The sequence below is a fragment of the Typopeltis vanoorti genome, chromosome 5, assembly GCF_054136105.1.
Source record: "Typopeltis vanoorti isolate ZY-2024b chromosome 5, IOZ_Tvanoo_1.0, whole genome shotgun sequence".
NCBI lineage: Eukaryota > Metazoa > Arthropoda > Arachnida > Uropygi > Thelyphonidae > Typopeltis > Typopeltis vanoorti.
This window is the reverse complement of record NC_143553.1, coordinates 46074259-46091235: the sequence shown is the minus strand read 5'-3', so window position 1 is coordinate 46091235 and position 16977 is coordinate 46074259. Positions and strand designations below refer to the sequence as shown.

Here is a 16977-nt window from a genome sequence, read left to right as displayed (position 1 = left end):
CTTATTTTTCGAACAAAATCATCTTCAGCGACGAGGCTCATTTTCATCTTGATGGCTTCGTTAATCAACAAAATTGTCACATTTGAGGTTCAGAAAATCCACGAGTGATTGTTGAGAAACAAATGCATCCACAACATGTCACTGTTTGGTGCAGATTTTGGGCTGGAGGCATCATCGGTCCATTCTTCTTAGAAAATGCGGCTGGTAAGGCAATAACAGTTAATGGTGCTCGCTATCGCAACATGATAATCCAGTTTTTTGTGCCTAAATTGCAAGATATGGATGCGGACGACATGTGGTTTCAACAAGACGGTGCCACATGCCATACAGCCCGAGAAACAATTCAATTACTACATGAGTCATTTCCTGGTCGAGTAATTTCCCTTTTTGGTGATCAGAATTGGCTGCCCAGATCATGTGACTTAACGCCGTTGGACTTTTTTCTTTGGGGTTTTTTGAAGTCTAAGGTTTATGCCAACAAGCCCACGACCACCCACGCCTTGAAGGAGGAAATTGAGCACTGTATCAACGAAATTCAGCCACATTTATGCAAAACGGTCATGGAAAATTTCGACAAAAGAGTGCGTAAGTGCCAGCAAAGACGTGGAGGCCATTTACCTGATATGCTATTCCATGCATAACCCTATACTGTATACTTTATGAATCAATAAGAAATTACAATTTTTAATTAAAAACCTGTGTTTTCTACCAAAATTACTTCTTGCATGAATTTTGGGACACCCTGTACATCTGGAAAAAGTATATACCAAGGTGCCAGGAGAAAAGCTATTCACTACAGTTAATTATATGGTGTAAACAAAACATTATGCAGAAATATACATCATCTATACTTCAGTTATAAGTCAGCAGTCAGAAATGAAGGAGATCAGGAAGATGGTATGATGTAAACTCTGATACAAGAGAAGGGTGCACATTACCTCCACTATTATTCATCATCAATGGATCACAAAATGAAGTCAAGTGGCATTAGGCACAATATCAAAACTGGAGATGTTAATCTCAGCTGTTTATTTTATCAAGATGATGTCATGATCTTAAGTAAATTCAGTACAATTCTGCAGGATTCCTTAATTAAGCTGAATAACTGCTATAAGAAATTTCATATGAAGATCAGCAATAAAAGACAAAGACTGTGAAAATATGTAAGATCATTAATAAGAATAAGAAACTTTTCAATTATTTGTTGAAAGTATTTTCACTTGGTTATACTATAAATTAAAGATGCCAAGAAATTATATTCTTGGCTTAATGCTTTATCCAAGTGTAAGCAAACACTTGTAAAAAACTTGCAACACCTGTTTCTGATCCCGAGTAATTTAATAATAAGGTGATACACCATTTCACTACTTGTATAGGTGACTCCTGGATAACTTCAATTTTTTTTTTTTTTTTTTTTTTTTTTTTTTAAATAACGAAACCTGTGGTGCGTTCATAATTAGAAGAAACACACGTATAAACCACAGTGAAAATTATTTAATTGTAAATATTTCATCCTAAGTATCTTAGGACATCATCAGTACAGTATTTAAACAAAATTAGGAATAACATACAGTTAGGGAGCATGATTACAATAGAATCTCATGAAAACGTGCATAACGTGCTAAAGTAGTACAAAAAAAAAAAAAAAAACGTTAATTATTTAACACAATTTTGTATGATAATTTCCCATACTTTAGGAATAGTAAGAAAGTAAGAAAGTTCTGAAGCCCTACTACACAGACCAAACCTACTCTGCAACGACGTTCTTACTATTCCTAAATTATGGGAAATTATCATACAAAATTGTGTTAAATAATTAATGTTTTTTTTTTTTTTTTTTTTTTTTTTTTGTACTTTTAGCACGTTATGCACGTTTTCATGAGATTCTATTGTAATCATGCTCCCTAACTGTATGTTATTCCTAATTTTGTTTAAATACTGTACTGATGATGTCCTAAGATACTTAGGATGAAATATTTACAATTAAATAATTTTCACTGTGGTTTATACGTGTGTTTCTTCTAATTATAACTTCAATTTTGGTATCCCTATGGGTCTGGCTCTCAGTGATGAAACCTCAATAAAGGTCGACACCGGTCTGAGTAGTGGTCCTTCCCATAATGCATAGCTATGTATTATGGGAAGTACCTTCCTGAAGGTACTTCATGGAAATATAACACGAATCTGTATTTTATTAAGCTTTGTACATCTGTATTGTGTATCCAAGTAAGGAAACTTTGTTTCTTTACACTTGGATAAAGGATTAAACCAAGAATATAATTTCTTGGCATTTTAATTTTCAATTATTTGGGCACAATTTTTAGTGAAGATGGTAAATTAAATGTGACGGAGAGTCAGATGAACAAATTTATATGAAGTAAAGGGAGAAATTAGTCAAAAGAATGAACTGGCTGTATACATGGCAGTATTCAAACCAATTTTAACTTAGGGATTTGAGAGATGAGTTAGAAATAAAGCAGTAGAGACCACAGATATGTGAGATCTGAGAAGAATTATGGAAGTGAACAGTATCAATAACAGAATTATATTACAAATGAAGATTGTCAATCCTCACTATAGCAAACACTCCTATAACAAGTCCACTCATCATAAACTAGTAAAAATCATGGTCAGAATCCGGTATGATGTTATGTTAAAGGAAATTCATTATAGCAAACTATTTGTGTTGTTCTTATAATTTACTATAGTGAGAATCAACTTTATAAAAAGGAAAAGGAACTTGCCATTATTAGCACTCAAGAAAATGAACAGAGCTAATCTTTGGTGGGTATGGTCACATAAAACAGGATGGAAAGATTAGCAAAACTGGTGTTCAATGTCAGGAAAAAAAAAAAAAACTTAGAAGAAAAAAGATCTAGGAATAGATGCTGTTAGTAGAGCTTTACAAGACAGAAATTTAAGATATGAAATATTGAAGTCATGGCAGATAATGTAATCTTTCATGTAATACTAATATTAACTTCTTTCTTCTTCTTCTTCGCGTTATTCCCGCTTCCTATGCAGGGCCCACGTGTTACTTAGATGCGACTACCTGTTAGTACTACTCCCAACCGACCCGTCGCCTGGTCTGCCGCTGGGGGGATATATTTTTGACTGTAGAGGTGTATGTTCACGGGGCCGGTTTGCCTGTTTGCGGGATGAAAAACGCCAGATAAACTGGCGGGAAAAACCCTACTGACTGCGCCCAAGACCGGCTAACTTGGCTATGCCTGAGGAAGATCCTCAAATTCCTCATGTCTACAACGGGAATCGAACCTGGGACACTCCTTCCCCAGGCATATGGTTGCGAAGCGCAAAGCCACTAGGCTAACCGCGCGGTCATGTAATACTAATATTAACATCCTCGTCATATTAGAAATTTGATGAGGGTGATGACAGTGGGCCTAAGAGGAGTGTTGAAGGTGGAAAAACAGTGTCCTCCACATTCAGATGTCTTCAGAACATCCAAGAAGAAGTTTTAATGAGAAAGCAAAAGGTACCATTTGAACTGAACATAGAAATAATATTAAAGCTGACCATAACATCAAAACTTGTAAAGAAATATTTTTGATCATTTCTAGAAAATGTGTAGACTTTTGTTAAATGAACTAGAATATCCAGGGTGTGAATTTAATAGATAGAATGGAAATTTTGCCAATCTGTATATAGGAGAGAGGCAGCAGTTCAGTGGGTATTACAGAGAATGTCTTACTTCTGTATTTTTAGGAGACTGTGTAAATGTAGAGAACTCAAAAAATGAACAAAATTTTGGGAGCGATGAAAATCATGTACCAGCTGAAGACATTCATAAGTATGTGTTAATGTTACCATAAGTTTTCAAACCACATTCTCCTGTTTGGAAAGCAGAAATGCTATCCAGTTCAGCTGTTTACACTGTCAGATCTTAAGATAGCAAGAAATTATATTCTTGGGTTAATCCTTTATCCAATTATAAGCAAATGTGAAGTATCTTCATGACTGGGATGCTTATATATGGAGGCTAATGATTTCACATCCAATGCCTTAGTATCCCATAATGCAAAGCACACTTCCTTTTGGATGTGTATAATGCAATCCATTATGAGAAGGGTCACTACTCAGACCAGTTTCAAACCTTTGAGGTCTCATCAGTTGCCAGACACAGAAGAGATACCAAGGTTGAAGTAATGCAGAAATAATCATATATTTCCCATATACAGGTAGCAAAAAAGTTTTCACCCTAGTATTAAAATTCTCTGAATCAGAAATAGATGTTGAAAGTTTCTGGGTCTGGCTTCCACTGAGGAGACCTCAATAAAGGTCAAAACCAGTCTGAGTAGTTAGTGGCCCTTCTCATAATGCATTCCATTATACACATCAGAAAGAAGGTGTGCTTTGCATGATGGGATACTAAGGCAATTGATGTAAAGTCATTAGTTTCCATTTACAAGTAGCCCAGTCATGAAGATACTTCATGTGCAAACTTTGTTTGCTTACACTTGGATAAAGGATTAACCCAAGAATATAATTTCTTGGCATCTTTAATTTATAGCACAACCAAGTGAAAAGACTTTCAATAAAGGAGTGAAGTTTGAAAATTATTGCATCAACATTTCAAAGTGGATAGAGTAATCAGCTACTCATTTTCTATGAAATGGCAACTGCATTCACCAGACATTAACTCCTGTGACTTCTGACTTTGGGGCTACCTCAAAAGCATGGTGTATCAGGGTAAAGTTCTTGCCCTGGCAGATTGAAAGACAAAATCACACATTATATGTGAAACCTTTTGACAGATCAGTTGTGGTTTGCTGTAGACAAGGCTGTATGGCAGTATCAGCTATTGGTCCTGCACAGAGCCCAACACATTGAACGTCACATCCATTGATCATCTGGATCTCCTTGAAAGCCCCTTGAGGCATGTCATCTTTATGTGATACATTTTTTTGTATTACATTAATTTATGGAATGAGGAAATAAATATTATTGAATAACTTCATTTGTTATTGACTCAGAATAATTTCACAATTGCATACTATCTGGTTCTCATTAATGTAATTTTCTCCTGTTCACACAATATGGTAAATATTTCCTCTGTTGGTCATTTTTGAACTAATTCTCTTGTTGTTGTTGTAGTCAAAATCTCTTCCCTTTGATCTGCTAGATATCCACCAAGTTTGAGAGTATTTTGTTTACTGGTTCTCTCTCTCTCTCTCTATAGCTTGTTCTGAACAGGGGTCATTAATTTGAAACACATTGTATATCTGTTTGAAAAGCAGATAAAGGAAAAGCTGTACTTAATATGGATAAGACCGACTTTGAGATATGATATACCTCATTTTACAGGATACATTCACCTATCAAGAAATTAGTTATAATCCTACCAAAACAGAGAATTAAATAATCTTCTTGGTGAAGCTGTTAGCTAGGATGAATACATTTTGAAGAAGTTACACAAGGACTCCTTGCTTGTATGGTCTTCCAAAAATCCACAAAGAATGTTGTCCTATAAGATCCACTGTAAATTGCATTGCCTCTCCTGCATATATAACTACAAAGTTTCTTTCATGTATATTAATTGCTCTAATGGATAATCCAGATCAATTATCAAGAATTCCACACACTTTCTTCAAAATTAAAAAATAAATAAAAAAAATCAAGGATATTGTAATATAAGAGTCAGACATTTTAGCTGGTTTTGACATTCTTTCCCTATTTACCAACATCACTTTGTCTGATACTATTAGTTTCCTATATGATGATTTCCTTCCAGATGTGAAGATTTGTGAAATTGTTATACAATCAGGATATTTCAGGCTGTAAAAACAAAATTTTTAAACAGATTGAAGGCACAGCCATAGGTAGCTAATTATTATTTGAACCAACTGGAAGATACATTTTCATCTATTCATCCCTTACCCTCTTTCTGGTTTAACTACATTGATGACATTTTTGCTGTCTGGCCTCATTCTGAAAATCAACTTATCACCTTCTTACATCAGATCTATAGCCTTCACCCACATATTCAATTCACCATGAAAAATAAAGTTCTAGTAGTTTACCTCTTCTTGGACATGCTTCTTAATCATATAGCCTGCAGTAGTACTCAACCAGTGTTTATCAAAAACTGACCTTTACTAACAAATATATACATTAAAACTGCTCATTACACCTTCCAAAAAATAACAGTGTTATCTGGTCATTAATTAATAGTTAATGACTGTCTGTCCTTCCTGGATACACTAATTACACAGCTTCCAGATGATTCCTTTTTTCTGTTCATAGAAAACCCATACATACAGGGAGATATTTGCACAAACGGTCACACCATCATCCAGCTCATCAGTATGGTATCCTGAAAACACTAACTTACAGAGCTAGAGCTATCTATTCCATGCCAATGCTTTTAATGCTGAACTCACTCACTTATGTCACACTGTAAAATCTCACATGATAAGTTGTATAGTTACATATCTTTCTAAGGAGACTGCACTTAAAGAAATGTCAAATTCTGTCTGTAATAATCTCGCATTTGTAATAAATTAACCATAAGCCTTTGTTAAAATAATATGGTACATGACGTCATCATGTAAAGCTGTTAACTCATGTCTAATTATTAAGTCACATTCTAAGAATAGTGAAGAATTCTAACAATTGCCATATATGGCAATTTCAAAAGACATGACTCATCATGGTCGGATGTCAATACTTGATCATATATGAAAGTTTCAAGAGATGCATGCATGCGTACAACAGAAGTCCAGGCCTATATAAGGCGAGACATTAAGAAGGACTTTGTCTAGAGGTTTTCACCTTCTCTTACCTGGATCCGCCACCACGTGAGGCCCACTGTCAGGAATCTAAAGAGAAGTGTTGTAGGTTTCTGAGTCTTCTACCTGGGTCTGCCACCATGTGAGGTCTGATATAGAGAATCGAAAGGAAAGACCTGCACATTGCCGCCATGTTAAGGGTTCTATAGGGCACAGAATAACTGACAATTCGGATAAGGAAGAAATCTGGCAGGAAATCAAGAATGAGCCAGCAGAAGGAAAGAAAGACAAGAAGAAGCACTCACATGGGAACAAAAGATTCATGTAAAAGCCAGTGATGAACGAGAATTGTAATTGGTTACATATGTGATAGTCCCAAACAATAATGTACATCAAGTGTCTGTTTAAGGGTACAGTGAGACAGTGTAAATTGATATTCAATTAAGTTGACTCAAGATATGCTTTGTTGTCAGTTTGTGTGTGTGTGTGTGTGTGTGTGTGTGTGTGTGTGTGTGTGTGTGTGTGTGTGTGTGTGTGTGTGTATACCGACTGAGCTACAGAGACTCCTTGATTCACGTTAGTATATATATATATATATGACCGGTGGGATATTATAGATTGTGATTTAGCTTTAAAGGAAGAAAATTAGAACTAAGTTTGAATTAGGAAGAATTGAAAATAACAAAGAATTGTAATAAACTATATATATATATACTAACGTGAATCAAGGAGTCTCTGTAGCTCAGTCGGTATAGACGAAGCCCTTTGGTCGGAAAGAACTGGATTCGATTCCCGTCCATGATGTGAGGAACCTTGATCTGGTCTCTCTTTCGACTAAAGGTGAGTTAATGTGTCTCATAGAGAGGTTGAGGGTTTTTTCTCCTGGTAACTCGGTTTTTTCATCCCCGAAAACAGGCAATTTGATTCCATGAACACACATGGCTACAGACATAGGACACACCAGAAGGCATAGGGCCAACCACCTTATTCTCAAGAAAACTGCAGTTGTGAAGTCCACAGCTAAAGAACCGCAATGGGTCATGAAAAGCTTAAGACAAGACAATATGAATCAAACTGTAAATATTCCTATGATTTGTGAACAACACATTGGACTGATTCTGTCAATGCACTATCCTGAAAATTTTGAACCTGCATAAGATAAAGTTTAGGATGGTAAAGATTAACATAAATGAGGAATGCTAACAATATCTGCTTTGTCTTTAGTTTGAAATCTTATAATTTTGCACTCAATACATAGTCTAACTGGCACAGTCGTAAAACAAATAAATTTATTTGACTATAGAGTGTGAGAAATAAGATCCAGTAGAAATAAATAAATGGTGACTCATTAGTTAGGGCAGTCCACCATTTACAATTTGCGATTAACGCTTCTCGGAAATTCCCTTCATTGCCTACTACACAAGACCACAGCAAAGCTGTTACCATCCCACAGATTCAAGGCACATCTGAAACGATGTCTAGAGTGCTAGACATAAATATCAGCTACACACTGTATTTAAATCTTATGTCAAGTTGGCAACTTTCCGTTCATTTAAGAACAAACTCTCTTCTTTATCACATCCAGGAATTTATGAAGTGCCCTGTTCTGTGACCAGGCTTACTAGGGACAGACAGTAAAAAAAATACATCCGGCACTATTGTTATGGTAAGTCGAGTCTAGCAAACCATGCCTTGAATATCACTTCACACACAGGATCAATTGGAAGAACAAAAAAAAAAACAAAAGTTCTACACAGAAGTCATTATAAGTCATAGAGAATGTTTTCGGAATCAACAGAAGCTTTAAAACATACTCCAAACCTCAACAAGTATGGCTGTATAAATTTACCAAAAATCTGGGAGAGAGTGATTTTAAGATCTAATTAATATTTGTTTTTTCTTTTTTTAGATTATAGATGGCACCTAATTAGAACTTTAGTTGTGTCGTCCATTACAATTTTTTTTAAACTAGTCCCACTGTTATAGCAAATTGTTGTTGTGTGTAATGTGATAAACTGTTTTTGTGCTTTGAAGATGCTGAATATAATATTAGCAACATATCAGCAAATAAGTTGATATTATTTTCTTATCATTCTGTGTTGTCATCAATACTGTGAAAATAAATAACAAAGCTGAAGTTTAGAGAGCATATTACTAGAGTAGCCAGGACAGCTCACAGGATTACCTGGTTATTATTTATACTAACAAGCAGAGGTAAGGGAGTTATCATTCCTCTTTATGAATCCTTAATACAACCACCTCTGGATTACTGTGCTCGGGTCTGGTCACCTGGGTTTCTTGGAGATGGGGAAGTGGTGGAGAGGATTTAGAAGTGAGTGACCAAAATGGTGAGTTGTCCTTATGAGGATAGATTATATATTTGGTTTAATCCTTTATCCAAGTGAAAGCAAACAAAGTCTGCACCTGAAGTATTTTCAGGACTGGGGCAACTCGTGGGAAAGTCATATCACCATATAAGTTCTGATCACTTGACTTAGTATCCATAATGCAAAGCACATCTCCTTGTGGACATGTTAATGCTATGCAGTAAGGGAAGGGGGTCACTACCCTGACCGGTTTCAACCTTCATTAGTGTTTAAATACAGGTCATTCCCAAAAACTCGTAAGATCCTCCAGATCACCCAACAATGAGCAACCTGCAGGATCAAAAACTCAGTGTTGTTCCCCTCAGTAACAGGCTCACCCTGCCACTGAGAAGAACTCTCAGCATTGGCTCTACCCCATGGCAGGCTTTTCCCACCACCAAGCAGAGCTGCTCATATTTCATCTGGGGGGGGGGGGGGGTAACAGCAACAGCTGTGCCTCAGTTAACTTCATGGGCTACAGCATTACCCCTCTCCCAGAACCTGGGCGACAGCAACAGCCAAGCCTCAGTTAAAACTTCATGGGCTACAGCATTGCCATTCATCGCCCAAGCTTCCAACCGCTTTCGACCTTTGTTGAGGTCTCGTCAGTGGGAGCCAGACCCAGAGGTGGTGATACTAAGGTGGAAGTAATGCAGAAGTCATATCACCATATACCAGTTGCTAAAAGCTGTCAACACCTTATTATTAAAATTCTCTGGATTAGAGAGAGTTGGAAGTTTTTTCACTTGACTATGCTACCAATTATATATTTGGTTTAATCCTTTATCCAAGTGTAAGCAAACAAAGTTTGCACCTGAAGTATTTTCAGGACTAGGGCAACTCGTGGTAAAGGTGGTATAAGTTCGGATCAGTTGCCTTAGTATCCCATAATGCAAATCACAGCCTTGTGGACATGTCTCCTTGTGACCTTGAAAAAGCTTCCATCAACTATCTCTAATCCAGAGAATTTTAATAATAAGGTGTTGATACCTTTTGGCAACTGGTATATGATGATATTTCTTCTGCATTACTTCCACCTTAGTATCACCACCTCTAGGTCTGGCTCCCATTAATGAGACCTCAACAAAGGTCTAAACTGGTCTTGTAGTGACCACAAGGAGATGTGCTTTGCATTATGGGATACTAAGGCAAGTGATCAGAACTTATACCACCTTTACCACGAGTTGCCCCAGTCCTGAAAATACTTCAGGCGCAAACTTTGTTTGCTTACACTTGAATAAGAGAATAGATTGAGGGTTTGTGAATTGCAAAAGTTGGTTAATAGGTGAAAGAGAGGGATATCATAGAAACATTTAAGATACTTAAAGGATTTTATACGACTGATGCACAGGAAATGTTTCAGCACTGGTTAGTGAGGTACAGAACTTGGGTTAGAGAACACAGAAATTGAGTTAGAGTGTCATTAGTAAGGGTAAGGACTAAATTTTTCACTTGGAGAGTGAATAGAATGGGTGGCCTGAGTCAGTTCTGAGTGACTGTATGTTAATGGTTTCAAGGAGAGGTACGATAGATTGTGTTCATAGTTTGGGTCTCCCATGATGAATCGTAGGACTCCATGAAGGTGTCCATGCAATATATAATAATATTACTCATTACAGCTCTCATCATAATATTATTTCAATAAATACAGTTGACTTTCACTGTATTAAACATACTACAGTGAACTTCTTAAGTTATCACTGTATGGCTTTGGTCAGGATTTTTCAGTAGTTTGTTATAATGAGCAGCTGTGTATATATATATATATATATATATCACTGGTTGCTTGTGTAGTCTGACAACACTGTTGTTGAAATGCTACACTGAGTTTTATACATAAAATGGTTTATCATACTGATTGTGTGTGTGCAATCATTCCCGATACATGCCTTCAGTAGATTCTATGTCCACACGGTTAGCCTAGAGGCTATGTGCTTCGCAACCACATGCCTGGAAGGAGTGTCCTAGGTTCGATTCCCGTCGACAATGCGAGGAGCTTAAGGATCTTCCTCAGCCATAGCCAAGTTAGCCGGTCTTGGGCGTGGACAGCAGGGTTTTTTCCACCAGTTTATCTGGGGTTTTTCATCCCACAAGCAGGCAAACCGGTCTCGTGAACACACATGGATTACAGTCAGGAATAGTGACCCAGCCATGGGTCTGATTCGTCAGCTATACCGGTTCCGGAGCCCGGATAAAATTTGGGGAGATTTAGATGGTGCCGTTCCTCCCCCCAAAGAGGATTCACAGATGCACATCATCATCGCACGGAAAGGGAGGAAGGAAGTAGATTCTATGATATCTAATAAAGATTACATGAGCACTAGTTTCCTATGAACAGTTCAGAATTAATTTGTTAATTGTTATGTCTCCAATATTGTCAGCTCTTACATTTTAATCTTCTAAGACGCCACTAACTACGTTAATCCATCCACTTGTAGGTCTTGTTTTCTTGTCATCCTGATATCAAAGATGTTTTGCTAACCTTTCCTCTCTCATCCCAGTAAAGTGATCAAAGCTACCTTAGATTAGCTCTGCTCACACTAAATTTCACCACTGGGAATTCCTGAATGCTCATAATGCCAAATTCCTTTCTGATCCCTTTATTTTTTAATATCAACTGTCCCCACACCCCAAATTTTCTCATATGTCTACTTTTAAATCAGCTGTTTTCTTTCTGACCATCCATAAGTTAAAATTGGTTTGAATACTATACTGCTATGATTTTTCCCCCTAATTTCTCTCTGGCTCTCCTTATTTCATATAAATTTATTAATTAGACTTCTCACCATATCTGTTCTTATTATTTGTTTTATATTTTCATATTTAATTGGTCATCTTCACTAAAAGGTGCCACTAAAAATGGCTATCTATCATGGTTATTGTATGTATTGCCTTTTCACTGTTATGTTTTCAGACAGTATGAAACTTTCACTGTTGATTTTCATACAAATTTGCTGCAGACATTATTTAATTTAGTTAAAGAGGCTTGAAGAACCTGCAGTGAATTTATAATAAGTTTAATCTGATCTGCATAAAGTAAATAGCCAAGTTTAATATATCCAAGTTTGATACCATAATGGTTTGATCTATATAATAGAGAGAAAGTGTGCAATCTTACATTGATTTTTTATCAAACTATTTTCCTATACAACCAGGGATATAATTCACTATTTACACCTTATACATTAGTATTTTGAACAACTTTCTCTTAGCACCTGATTCGTATGCTTGGACTGCACTTTTACAGGACTGCATACTGTAAAAGGAATCAAAGATCATAAAGGTGACATGAAAACTAAAGATAAGGTTATTCTAAATGTCTGAAGTAATTACTTTGAAAAATTGTTAAACAAAACAAGCCATGACAGAACAGTAGTAGAAAATACTCCAGAAGAATGCAAAGAGGGGTACATATCAATACTTGAGGTAGAAAAAGCTATCAAAAGACTGAAATGTGGAAAGGTAACTGTTTTATTTCTGACCATCCATAAGTTAAAATTGGTTTGAATACTATACTGCTATGTTTTTTCCCCCTAATTTCTCTCTGGCTCTCTCTTATTTCATATAAATTTATTAATTAGACTTCTCACTATATCTGTTGTTATTATTTGTTTTATATTTTCATATTTAATTGGCCATCTTCACTAAACGGTGCAACTAAAAATGGCTATCTATCATGGTTATTGTGTGTATTGCCTATTTTTATATCTGCCTTTTCACTGTTATGTTTTCAGATAGTGTAATTCAGAGGGCCTGACCAGGCTCTCTGAATCACAATGGACTATGGCAATGATGAGAACCCTCTTGAGATGTAGAAGTGAAGAGATTACATATGATTACAGTGCACAGTTCTAGTCACCTAGTTTTCATATGGATGAGGATTATTTGGAGTGGATAAAATAGAGACTAAGGTGATATGAAGATAGACACAGAGTGAGGAAATACCATTTGCAAAGTCTCATTAATGAAGAGGAAAACTATGAGAAGTAGAGCAGATGTGGCATTATAGGATCTGAATAGATTGTGTAATTGGAGCTGCTAGTTAAAAATGTGAAGAATCATAAGATCTAGAAAGAAAGGTGATATGGCTAAGACAGATAAGCTAAAGGGCCATTACTAACAGCAGACTTTACCAATTGAATTGGAAAAAGATTTTTCAAAGAATCAAGAAAACAAGTAGACTAAGAGGCCATCCTCTAGCTCACAACAAGTTCTTTGCAATGTAAGTAATTGGTGAGTGGAATACCTTGTGGAGCATATGTGATAATAGTGAATTGGCTTAAGGCTTGGTTTGACTTTGTGTGTGAGAGTGGAGGTCTTTGTGAAGGTCTAATGTTAATATCAATAAAAATAACAACATAGGATATTGACTTGATTACATATCTTATTCTCCAGAGTTTGCTCCAGAGAAATTCTAGCTTTCTCCATAACTGGAAGGACAAGCATTTTATTTCACTGGGGATATTTAAAAATGTACTGCAACTTTCAAAGGAAATTACAGAAGAATTCAATAAATACTTTGCACAATGTAATGGTAACATCATGAAAATGATCCTGTCATGACTATCAACAAGATGAAAATGAATGCTGTTTGATTACATTTTCGTACTTTTTTTATTACATGAATGAAAAGGATGTGCGAGTTCTTACTTCTCATTGTCATACAACAGCCTACAGCATGTAGTAAGTACTACCTTAGTGGGAAGCCATTATTTCTATTGCAACTGCTAAAAAAGTACTGAGTTCAAAATAAACGTGTAAGCATAACACATAAAGATGAAATATGACACTTACCTTATAAACTTTACCAAATGCGCCATCCCCTAATTCACCTATAATAGTCCACCAATCATCCGGATTTTCATTAAAGCGAATGTTGTGATATACTCTTTTCCGTTTTGGCTCTACACCTGCAGTACCACCAATACTAAAAATCCTTTTGAAATTACTGAAAAATGACATGCTGAAACTCGCGCTATGACATTGTGAGAAACCTATAAGGCCATACTTTGCTGAACATGGTCATTAAATCAGACTTAATCTTCGTTAACTGAAATCACGTTCAGAACTATTAAATGCTGTCATATGCTGCGATAATGACACCAACGTGACATTACCTACAGTACAATGCAAGTTTATTACACCATTGTCCCATCCTTTGTCCGTGTATAAATATTGTTCTTATAGGACTAAGAGAAGCTGAAATTTTAAATAATGATCCAAATGGCTAAAGTCAACATATGAAACACCTTCCTGTTCCTGTTCCACTTCCTGCCTATTCTCTGCTAGCCCTAGTCCTGGAATCTAGTTTAACCTCCACACATCCTCCAATAGTACACTTGTATAAACAGTTCTTGCCACTTCTAGAAATGAGTGATCTGATTTTAACCAATAATTAAAAAACTGTCATCTTCTGACGTTTGTTAAATTAAGTGCCAGTTTTCCAGCAGCATAATATTAAATCAAACGAATCAGTTCTGTAAGCCACCAGTCATTTAAACATCGCTTGTGAAGGGAAGCTCGTGACCCTTTTACTGTCCGAGTGCATACTTTTTAATAAAGAGAAAACAAGTAAATGTCTCTTTAATGAACTCGACAATAGGTGCATAATTATCAAAGTGAGCTAACAACTAACGGTTTCTTTGTTCTACTCAAAATTGAAGAGATTTGTGTGCAGCTATATACAGAACTTTTATTTTTTAAAATGAATTCGTTTATTTCATTGCGAAGTCACACTGCGCATTAGTCTACGCAAAGTCCTCATTATTCACACTATTACAACTTTAAAAATATATATACATTTAAAAAATTACTATAACGTATACCAAAGCCTCAACAAATGAAAGTGAAGCCATTTTGAATAAGTATCCCGCGTATGCAACGTCATTAGAAATCACTACAGCGTCGTCTTTATCCAACCAGAAATTGTAACTTCCTATCAAAAACCATTGCTGCAAAAACGAACATCCTCAAATATTATCAGATGTCTGCAACAAGCAAACTATGAATTAATAACTTCACAAAAACGGAATACTAGAATAAAACTAACTAAACAAATATACATAAAAATATCGTACAAAACGCAAGTATAAAAAAATAACAATTAAAATAACAAATAACATATTAGAAAAATAAAATAACAGCTGAGGGTTTGTAGTCTTAGGGAAGAATAAGAGACAAGGAGACTGTTCTAAAAGAAGAGACAGATGGAATGAAAGAGGAAGACGTTGGTTCGGCAGGTTTGAAGCTGGACGCTAAATGGATGCGACTAGCAACTGCTCATGGACTTATAGTTTTCAAAAAATTGGAGGAATGAGTGTGGCCAAGTTCAGAAGAACACGGTCAATAAAAATACCTATAGAAGATAAGCTTAAAACAGAGCGACTATGAAAATTGAGTGGGGTAAATATGTGAGAGAAAATTAACAGTAAATCGATTAAACAGATTATCCTTTGTTTATGACGTTATTTCGATCGGGGGGGGGGGGCAAAGTCTTTCTTTGGAGAGAAACCATTGTTAATAAACGTTTTTTTAAGAAAACGGAGTTCATTTTCAATTTCTGTTTCTTCTGTAAGTAATGATTTGGCTCGGTGAGCTAAAGTGGAAATAATACCACATTTTTGTGGGGGATAGTGATGGGAGGAAGCATGAAGTGGAAATAATACCCACAAAAATGTGGTATTATTTCCACTTTAGCTCACCGAGCCAAATCATTACTTACAGAAGAAACAGAAATTGAAAATGAACTCCGTTTTCTTAAAAAAACGTTTATTAACAATGGTTTCTCTCCAAAGAAAATTGACAAATTTCTTTCCCGCAGGCACTCAACTACTTCTGAAGATCCCTCTTCCCCAAGAGCCCTCATCTCCTTGCCTTACATCAGCTCTCTTTCACCAAAACTGGCCAAGATTCTCAAGAAATTTAACTTCAAAACGTGCTTCACTACGCTTCCAAAATTTCGTTCATTACTTAGCAAACATAAACAGAAACATCTTCCTACTCAGTTTCCAGGAGTGTACAAAATTTTGTGTGATTATGGAAAGCCATACTATGGACAGACTGCTAAATCCATCCTTCTACGTTTGGATGAACACCGTAGAGATATCTCCTATAACAGGACTAGAGCTAGCGCTCTCTCTAGCCACGTTCTCTTTTCAGCTAACTCAGACGAAGGCCGCCAGCACATTGTAAACTGGACTGAAACTTCTAACATCCATGTGTGCTACGATGAACTCGAAAGAAAGATTGTTGAACCTAGGGAAATTTCTCTAGATTCCTCTCATATCAACAACAGCCTGAGTTACAGTCTCTCTGACGCACACGTTGCTTCTGTTCAGTACTGACGCACTTGCAACAGCGCGTAGTATTCGTTTGTTGCATTTTACTCATACTTGCATTTTTTTCAAACACGCTGCTGTCTTTTTATACTTGTTCTGTTATTACAATTTTAAGTCTCTGTAATTTTTTATATGCATCTTTGATTGTGATACCTGAGGATGTTCATATAACGAAACTAGTAAACTAGTAGTATCTATTTTTAAATATATCTTGTCATCTTTTTATCTCTCGGTAATAGTCATTAAAGCTTTTTTATAATATTCCAACCGAGTAAAAATGAATTTTGAAAAAAAAATAAATAAATAAATAAAAAAAAAAAAAAATATATATATATATATATATATATATATATATATGCGTGTGTGTGTGTGTGTGTGTCTTATAAACTCTTAGTCACATACTCATGATCCGGCAAAGTCTATATATATATATATATATATATATATATATATATATATATATATATATATACATTAAAACCCCGTTTTCACGTTCCCGCAATTGCAATTTACGTCATTTTCCGT

At 35.8% G+C, this 16977-nt stretch overlaps 1 protein-coding gene across 1 annotated transcript in view; it reads right to left on the bottom strand.

Annotated features, from left to right (window-relative positions):
• LOC150106355 (serine/threonine-protein kinase 10-like) overlaps window positions 1–14896 on the bottom strand; it is a 413234-nt gene extending 398338 nt beyond the window's left edge. The window contains exon 1 of the mRNA XM_090393096.1: window positions 13910–14896. Within this exon, the coding sequence (XP_090249222.1) occupies window positions 13910–14077 (168 nt within the window). The 5' untranslated portion in view covers window positions 14078–14896. The remainder of the gene's footprint in view (window positions 1–13909) is intronic.
• Between the last annotated feature and the right edge of the window lie 2081 nt (window positions 14897–16977).